The 10,000-nt window shown below is 42.2% G+C and overlaps 1 protein-coding gene across 3 annotated transcripts in view; it reads left to right on the top strand.

Annotated features, from left to right (window-relative positions):
- The window catches only part of tanc2b (tetratricopeptide repeat, ankyrin repeat and coiled-coil containing 2b), a 335,698-nt gene that overhangs the window by 323,373 nt on the left and 2,325 nt on the right, over window positions 1-10,000 (top strand). For all 3 annotated transcript variants that reach the window (XM_061931928.1, XM_061931930.1, XM_061931929.1), the window contains 4 exons: window positions 7,969-8,060; window positions 8,141-8,287; window positions 8,359-8,459; window positions 8,527-10,000. The exon at window positions 8,527-10,000 is cut by the window's right edge and continues 2,325 nt beyond it. In XM_061931928.1, the coding sequence (XP_061787912.1) occupies window positions 7,969-8,060; window positions 8,141-8,287; window positions 8,359-8,459; window positions 8,527-10,000 (1,814 nt within the window). The remainder of the gene's footprint in view (window positions 1-7,968; window positions 8,061-8,140; window positions 8,288-8,358; window positions 8,460-8,526) is intronic.

Raw genomic sequence — 10,000 nt, 5'->3', positions numbered from 1 at the left:
TTGTCTCTTAGATCAGTGGTCCCCAACCAAGGAAACGTAAAAATGTTGGCAATATTACAATAAATATTAATAAAATATATATTTAATAAAATATTACACAAGAAATAAAAAAATAAATAAAATAAAAAAATTATAATAATAACAATGTTTTTATTTCAACATAAAAAACACAATATATACATTATATACACATTATATATCAATATAGATCAATACAGTCTGCAGGGATACAGTCCGTAAGCACACATGATTGTATTTCTTTATGAAAAAAAATGAAAAAAACAAGCAAATTTTCAAGCGTTGAAAGTTTGGGGACCACTGTATTAGATACAATGTTATTGGGACCATGATTTATGTCATCACTTGTTCACACCTCCTCATATGGAAGATACTTTTCTGTCTTCATGTCTCAAGAAGGCTAGAAATACAAGAACACACACACACACACACACACACACACACACACACACACACACACACACACACACACACACACACACACACCCATTGTATTTGTTACCTTCTTGAGACCTGAGAAAAATGCCTCCCTCTTTAGGACCAGCCTTTCTAGATATATAAAGAAGTGTATTTACAACATTAATAATATATACATACTATGCACATATAAAAAAGCTTGTTGTGAAAAAATAGTTGGAATTTTACATGAAAAAGGTCACAATTTCACAAGAAAAACTTAGAATGTTGGCAGTATTATAATAAAAGTCGTCATTTTACTCAACGCAAGTCAAAATTTGACAAGAAAAACTGAACATTTGTGCAATATTACGATAAAACTTGGAATTTTACTCAATAACAGTCGCAATTTTACAAGCAAAAGCTTAAAATTTAGGCAATTTTAGGAAAAGAGTCGTAATTTTACTCGACAAAAGTCACAATTTTATAAGAACACTGTAACATTTTGGCAATATTATAATAGTAATCGGAATTTTACTTGGCAAAATGATGACAAGTCATAATTTTAATAAAACAATGTCAGTATTTTACAAGAACAACAAAAAAAATGGCAATATTGTGATAAAAGTCAGAGTTTTATATGACAAATGTCGCCATTTTGCATTAAAAAGTAATAACTTTACATAAAAGTAGTAATAATTTTACGAGAAAATATTGCAATATTAAAGAAACAGAAAAAATATGAGAAATTGTTCCCAATTTTACAAAAAAAAAAAAGTCGACACATTGTGAGAAAAATAATGCTTTTTTCTTTTTTGTAATTGGTATTTAATCTTCATTATTTACTCCAAGTTATTACAGTACGTCTCTATATACATATGTATTTGATTGTTTTTATTAATTTTGGCCAAAGGGGGCGCATTTCAATGTCTTACACACACTTGTTATTTCATATGTTGGCCAGAGGGGGAGCGCTTTTAAAAGCGACACACACACACACATTTGTATTTGTTACCTTCTTGAGACCTGAGAAAAATGCCTCCCTCTTTAGGACCAGCCTTTGTAGATATATAAAGAAGTGTATTTACAACATTAATAATATATACATACTATGCACATATAAAAAAGCTTGTTGTGAAAAAATAGTTGGAATTTTACATGAAAAAGGTCACAATTTCACAAGAAAAACTTAGAATGTTGGCAGTATTATAATAAAAGTCGTCATTTTACTCAACGCAAGTCAAAATTTGACAAGAAAAACTGAACATTTGTGCAATATTATGATAAAACTTGGAATTTTACTCAATAACAGTTGCAATTTTACAAGAAGAACCGAACATTTGTGCAATATTATAATAAAAGTTGGAATTTTATTCAATAACAGTCGCAATTTAACAAGAAAAGCTTAAAATTTAGGCAATTTTATGAAACGAGTCGTAATTTTACTCAACAAGTCACAATTTTATAAGGAAACGTAAAAATGTTGGCAATATTACAATAATAATCTGAATTTTACTCAAAAAAATGTCACTATTTTACAAGAAAACAACCCAAAAAATTGGCACCATTTTGCATTAAAAAGTAATAATTTTACCACAAAAAAGTAATAATTTTACGAGAAAATATTGCAATATTTACAGAAACAGAATATGAGAAATTGTTCCCAATTTTATAAAAAGAAAATTTGACACATTGTGAGAAAAATAATTTCTTTTTTGTAATTGGTTTTTAATCTTCATTATTTACTCCAAGTTATTACAGTATGTGTCTACATACATATTTATTTGTTTTTAGTTTTTATTTATTTTCAAAGGGGGCGCATTTAAATTTCTTACACACACTTGTTATTTCATATGTTGACCAGAAGGGGGAGCACTTTTAAAAGCGACACACAGTCAATGTGAAAAATCCCTCCTTTTTGGGACCACCCTCATGTTGATAGATGTCACCAGCAGGGGTGCAAATGAGACATTGTCTATTAGATCAGTGGTCCCCAACCACCGGGCCGCACAAGAAATTAAGAAAAAAAATAATAATAATAATAAATAAAAAATTAATTAAATCAACATAAAAAACACAATGTATACAGTGGGGCAAAAAAGTATTTAGTCAGCCACCAATTGTGCAAGTTCTCCCACTTAAAATGATGACAGTGGTCTGTAATTTTCATCATAGGTACACTTCAACTGTGAGAGACAGAATGTGAAAAAAAAATCCAGGAATTCACATTGTAGGATTTTTAAAGAATTTATTTGTAAATTATGGTGGAAAATAAGTATTTGGTCAATAACAAAAATTCAACTCAATACTTTGTAATATAACCTTTGTTGGCAATAACAGAGGTCAAACAATTACTATAGGTCTTTACCAGGTTTGCACACACAGTAGCTGGTATTTTGGCCCATTCCTCCATGCAGATCTTCTCGAGAGCAGTGATGTTTTGGGGCTGTCGCCGAGCAACACGGACTTTCAACTCCCTCCACAGATTTTCTACGGGATTGAGGTCTGGAGACTGGCTAGGCCATTCCAGGACTTTCAAATGCTTCTTACGGAGCCACTCCTTCGTTGCCTGGGCGATGTGTTTGGGATCATTGTCATGCTGGAAGCTTTCATCTTCAAAGCGCTCACTGATGGAAGGAGGTTTTGGCTCAAAATCTCACGATACATGGCCCCATTCATTCTTTCCTTAACACGGATCAGTCGGCCTGTCCCCTTAGCAGAAAAACAGCCCCAAAGCATGATGTTTCCACCCCCATGCTTCACAGTAGGTATGGTGTTCTTGGGATGCAACTCAGTATTCTTCTTCCTCCAAACAGGACGAGTTGAGTTTATACCAAAAAGTTCTATTTTGGTTTTATCTGACCACATGACATTCTCCCAATCCTCTGCTGTATCATCCATGTGCTCTCTGGCAAACTTCAGACGGGCCTGGACATGCACTGGCTTAAGCAGGGGGACACGTCTGGCACTGCAGGATTTGATTCCCTGTCGGCGTAGTGTGTTACTGATGGTAACCTTTGTTACTTTGGTCCCAGCTCTCTGCAGGTCATTCACCTGGTCCCCCTGTGTGGTTCTGGGATTTTTGCTCACCGTTCTCATGATCATTTTGACCCCACGGGATGAGATCTTGTGTGGAGCCCCAGATCGAGGGAGATTATCAGTGGTCTTTTATGTCTTCCATTTTCTGATAATTGCTCCCACAGTTGATTTTTTCACACCAAGCTGCTTGCCTATTGTAGATTCACTCTTCACAGTCTGGTGCAGGTCTACAATTATTTTCCTGGTGTCCTTCGACAGCTCTTTGGTCTTGGCCATAGTGGAGTTTGGAGTCTGACTGTTTGAGGCTGTGGACAGGTGTCTTTTATACAGATAACGAGTTCAAACAGGTGCCATTAATACAGATAACAAGTGGAGGACAGAAGAGCTTCTTAAAGAAGAAATTACAGGTCTGTGAGAGCCAGAGATCTTCCTTGTTTGAAGTGACCAAATACTTATTTTCCACCATAATTTACAAATAAATTCTTTAAAATTCCTACAATGTGAATTCCTGGATTTTTTTTCACATTCTGTCTCTCACAGTTGAAGTTAAAAAAAGTTAAATTTAAAGTACCAATGATTGTCACACACACACTAGGTGTGGCGAGATTATTCTCTGCATTTGACCCATCACCCTTGATCACCCCCTGGGAGGTGAGGGGAGCAGTGGGCAGCAGCAGTGGGCAGCAGCGGTGGCCGCGCCCGGGAATCATTTTGGTGATTTAACCCCCAATTCCAACCCTTGATGCTGAGTGCCAAGCAGGGAGGTAATGGCTCACATTTTTATAGTCTTTGGTATGACTCGGCCGGGGTTTGAACTCACAACCTACCGATCTCAGGGCGGACACTCTAACCACTAGGCCACTGAGTAGGTGTACCTATGATGTGTACCTATGAAGTGTACCTATGATGAAAATTACAGACTTCTGTCATCATTTTAAGTGGGAAAACTTGCACAATTGGTGACTGACTAAATACTTTTTTGCCCCACTGTACATTATATACACATTATATATCAATATAGATCAATACAGTCTGCAGGGATACAGTCCGTAAGCACACATGATTGTATTTCTTTATGAAAAAAAAAATGGAAAAAAACATTACCCCCCCACCCCCCATGATTATATTTCTTTATGAAAAAAAAAAATGAAAAAAACATTACTACCAATGTTATTGGGACCATGATTTATGTCATCACTTGTTCACACCTCCTCATATGGAAGATACTTTTCTGTCTTCATGTCTCAAGAAGGCTAGAAATACAACACACACACACACACACACACACACACACACACACAGCAGGACGTCCTCCCACCTGCCCTGTGACAAGTGCCATCATGTGCAGTTTTGTGCTGCATTTTGCTGGCTGGGTCAGAACCGAGTGGGCCCCTCCCAGCAGGACCACACACAAAGTTTCATGTCCTAGTAGCCAAACCTTTTTTTCCTCCACAGTGCCTTGTTGTCCTCCTCCAGCCGCCCATCTTCATCTGTTGTGATGTTGTTGTGTTGTTGTGTTGTTGTGGCCCCCCGCAGACATTTTCTTTTCAAACATTTTACAGCTCAAAAACAGGTGAAAAACTGATAATATTATATATAATATTTAGTGCTGTCAAAAGATTCACTGTATTTGGATTAATCGTGATTAATCGCAGGTTATTACTCCCTTGCGTAGTTGAAATGAACTTAAAAAAAAACATTTTTGACATTGACCTTTTCCTAGCCCAAAAATGGCTGTTTTATTTCAAGTCCAGTCAAGGTTTCTTTTTTGGAGTGAAATTTGCCATTTTTGCACTACAGAGAAAATTCAAATAGAAAAATGGGGGGTGTAAAAAAAAAATAGAAATAAATCTTTGCTCTGTTGACTTTCAGGAAACAATCCGGAGTCAAGGTCAAGTGGGGTCAAAATAAATTGAGTGATTAATCTTTGTTTTTACTTGATTAATGTGATCTTTTTAAAAAAAAATTATCACGAGTTAACTCGTGATTTTTGACAGTCCTAATAATATTATATATATTAATATATATAATAATTCAATAAATAACATAATATGTATATTTATATATAACATGTATAATAGTATTAGTACTATACAGGTAAAAGCCAGTAAATTAGAATATTTTGAAAAACTTGATTTATTTCAGTAATTGCATTCAAAAGGTGTAACTTGTACATTATATTTATTCATTGCACACAGACTGATGCATTCAAATGTTTATTTCATTTAATTTTGATGATTTGAAGTGGCAACAAATGAAAATCCAAAATTCTGTGTGTCACAAAATTAGAATATTACTTAAGGCTAATACAAAAAAGGGATTTTTAGAAATGTTGGCCAACTGAAAAGTATGAAAATGAAAAATATGAGCATGTACAATACTCAATACTTGGTTGGAGCTCCTTTTGCCTCAATTACTGCGTTAATGCGGCGTGGCATGGAGTCGATGAGTTTCTGGCACTGCTCAGGTGTTATGAGAGCCCAGGTTGCTCTGATAGTGGCCTTCAACTCTTCTGCGTTTTTGGGTCTGGCATTCTGCATCTTCCTTTTCACAATACCCCACAGATTTTCTATGGGGCTAAGGTCAGGGGAGTTGGCGGGCCAATTTAGAACAGAAATACCATGGTCCGTAAACCAGGCACGGGTAGATTTTGCGCTGTGTGCAGGCGCCAAGTCCTGTTGGAACTTGAAATCTCCATCTCCATAGAGCAGGTCAGCAGCAGGAAGCATGAAGTGCTCTAAAACTTGCTGGTAGACGGCTGCGTTGACCCTGGATCTCAGGAAACAGAGTGGACCGACACCAGCAGATGACATGGCACCCCAAACCATCACTGATGGTGGAAACTTTACACTAGACTTCAGGCAACGTGGATCCTGTGCCTCTCCTGTCTTCCTCCAGACTCTGGGACCTCGATTTCCAAAGGAAATGCAAAATTTGCATGGTTGGGTGATGGTTTGGGGTGCCATGTCATCTGCTGGTGTCGGTCCACTCTGTTTCCTGAGATCCAGGGTCAACGCAGCCGTCTACCAGCAAGTTTTAGAGCACTTCATGCTTCCTGCTGCTGACCTGCTCTATGGAGATGGAGATTTCAAGTTCCAACAGGACTTGGCGCCTGCACACAGCGCAAAATCTACCCGTGCCTGGTTTACGGACCATGGTATTTCTGTTCTAAATTGGCCCGCCAACTCCCCTGACCTTAGCCCCATAGAAAATCTGTGGGGTATTGTGAAAAGGAAGATGCAGAATGCCAGACCCAAAAACGCAGAAGAGTTGAAGGCCACTATCAGAGCAACCTGGGCTCTCATAACACCTGAGCAGTGCCAGAAACTCATCGACTCCATGCCACGCCGCATTAACGCAGTAATTGAGGCAAAAGGAGCTCCAACCAAGTATTGAGTATTGTACATGCTCATATTTTTCATTTTCATACTTTTCAGTTGGCCAACATTTCTAAAAATCCCTTTTTTGTATTAGCCTAAAGTAATATTCTAATTTTGTGACACACGGAATTTTGGATTTTCATTTGTTGCCACTTCAAATCATCAAAATTAAATGAAATAAACATTTGAATGCATCAGTCTGTGTGCAATGAATAAATATAATGTACAAGTTACACCTTTTGAATGCAATTACTGAAATAAATCAAGTTTTTCAAAATATTCTAATTTACTGGCTTTTACCTGTATATATATATATATATATATATATATATATATATATATATATATATATATATATATATATATATATATATATATATATATATATATGGTACTAATATTATTATATATGTTACATAAAAATATACATTTTTTTTATATGCTCTCTTCCTCTTGGAATATCCGCAAGATGTCCGGTGGCATACGTTATGGTCATCTTCCAGTCCTGCTGGGGGTGTCCCGATCCGATATTGATGTCAGATAATCCGTCTGCTAGCATCAAAAACACAAGTCAAAGTTGATATCGTCTTGCACCTAAAATGTCCGATACATGCAGGCTTTTCTTGATTAGCCATTTCGTCTTAATTGAGTCAAGTCATTTACAAAAGGTAAACAAACATGCTAGGCTAGCAGCTACACAACAGCTAAGCACGCAATAGCAAACAAGCTAGACACACGTAGTAATCAGTGAACGACAAAACAGCCCGTTTGTCGACATAAACAAGTCTTATGTACAAAGTCTCCGAGGCATATTAGAAAGTATCCAGTAACACACGTGTCCGCATCGCTCAATCTGACTTCATGAACTATTGTATTACCACTCCACTTCAACTTGAAGACAGTCTAGTCCACATGACAAGATAATGAAAGGATGTACAATTCCTGACGATATCGTATGGGATCAGTATCGGTATCAGAAGTTGTATCGGGACACCCTTATCTACGACATGCATTATTATTCATGTTGTGTGTTAGTGTGTGTCCTTCCTTTCCTTCCTGGTCTCCATGCTCGCAGTCGTGCGTCATTGTGGTTTTCTTCCCCCACCCCCGACCCCCGTCCTCCTTTGTGACGCAGGTCCGGCTACGTGGGCCATGGCCACCTCCAAGCCCGACATCATGATCATCCTGCTCAGCAAGCTCATCGAGGAGGGCGACGGCTTCTACAAGGTTTGCTCCGCCCACCGGCGAAGTCGCCACGAAAACGCTTAATGTGGCTTTTTTTTTTTTCTTCCTCCCGCTGCCAGCAGAAGGGGAAGGTGAAGGAGGCGGCACAGCGCTATCAGTACGCCCTCAAAAAGTTCCCGCGCGAAGGCTTCAGCGAGGACCTCAAGACTTTCAGGGAGCTCAAAGTTTCGATCTTCCTCAACCTGTCCCGGTGTCGGAGGAAAATGAACGTGAGTCCGCAGAAAACCCGGGAGAAAACGGTCTAAAACGTCTGCTGGATGTGGTGTTGTTTTGCGTGCAGGACTTCGGGATGGCTGAGGAGTTCGCCACCAAGGCTCTGGAGCTGAAACCCAAATCCTACGAGGCTTACTACGCCAGGGCCCGGGCCAAGCGTAGCAGCAGGTAGGGTCTCGGTTTTCCCGCGCCGCGACTCGGCCCTCGCTCACGTTGTGATCCCACCGATTTGCAGGCAGTTCCCCGAAGCCTTGGAGGACCTGAGTGAAGCCATGAGGCAGTGCCCCAACAACCGCGAGATCCAGCGGCTGCTCCAGCGCGTGGAGGAGGAGTGTCTCCTGCTGAGCCAGGGCGAGGAGCATCAGCAGACGGACCTAGTGCTGGAGCCGCCCCCCTCCCCTCCACCCACGCCTCCCCCGGAAGAGGAGGACTCCTTGTCCCTCTCCATGCCTCTGCCCCCGCCCCCGGAGCCCCGTCTGGAGGACATGGAGCCCGTCCAGGACCTCTTTGAAGACGAGGACTACCTGGAGCAGGAGTTGGAGGCCATGTCAATGGGCCTGCCCCCACCTGAGTCCCTCGCCAACCCCTCCAACCTCCCAATCATTCAGAGCCCCCCGCTGTCCCCCACACTCCCAGATCAGATCTACCTAGCTGGAGGTTCTCCCATGGGCCAACCCTATGAGTACCACCCCACCTCATCCTCCATGTCCTCCCCGACCCGCGGCTCCTACCAGACCACGCCGCCCTCCCTCTCCCCGACGCATCACAACTCCCACTATCGACACAGTCCCCCCAACACCTCCCCGGGGCACCAGCCGTCTTACCGGTTTAGCCCGCCCCCCATGGGCGGCCAGGGGATGGACCGTCAGAGCCCGCCACCCTCCCCTTTGCGTCGGGCTGCCCAGTACAGAGCCAGCCCACCCGTGGAGAGTGTTTGTCTTTACAGGTCCCAGTCTGGCTCGCCGGTGCGCTACCAGACGGAGCAACACCCCGGCCGCCCCAAATCCCCCTTGTCCAAGATGAGCAGCCAGCGGTCCTTCCAGCTCAGTTCGCAGCCCTCCCTGTCGTCCCAGCACCACCAAGCCCAAGGCCTTCGTCTTCAACCCTCCATCGCCCAGATTGTGCGCACAAACCAGCCCAGCAGCTACGGGGGCCAGATGGGCCACTCCATGGGGAGTCGCTACCCGGGCGGGTCAATGGACGTGGATAGCCGACTGGTGTATCAGCCTTCCCTGGACGGGCGCTCCATGTCCCAGGTGCAGGCTGGCCTCAGCTCTGTCGCCCTCTGTCAGCACGGCGGCCGAGGAGGGGTCATGGAGTCGGGCTTGTTGAAGGACGAGCTCCCCCAGCGCCCCTCCTCTGCCTACCGCGCCAGCAGCGGGGCTCCGACCGGCATGCGTTACAGCCAGACGCCTCAGATAAGTCGCAGCCAGTCCGCCGCTTACTACCCGGTCTCTGAGCACGTCCTGGAGCGCGCCAATGCATTATCCCCCTGTCAACTAGGCTCCCCCGAGGTCCCGCACATGGTGAGACGTCCCGTCAGCGCCAATACCAGCGAAATGAAGCCGCACATAGCCCCGCCCAGGCCCCTCATCCACTCCCAGAGCGTTGGCCTGCGCTTCTCCCCCTCCAGCAACAACATCTCCACGGGGTCCACCTCCAACTTAGCGCCAAGCTTCAGGCCATCCGAGATCCCCTTGCAGGCTGCC

The sequence above is a fragment of the Nerophis lumbriciformis genome, linkage group LG39, assembly GCF_033978685.3.
Source record: "Nerophis lumbriciformis linkage group LG39, RoL_Nlum_v2.1, whole genome shotgun sequence".
NCBI lineage: Eukaryota > Metazoa > Chordata > Actinopteri > Syngnathiformes > Syngnathidae > Nerophis > Nerophis lumbriciformis.
This window is presented reverse-complemented; position numbering and strand designations above follow the sequence as displayed.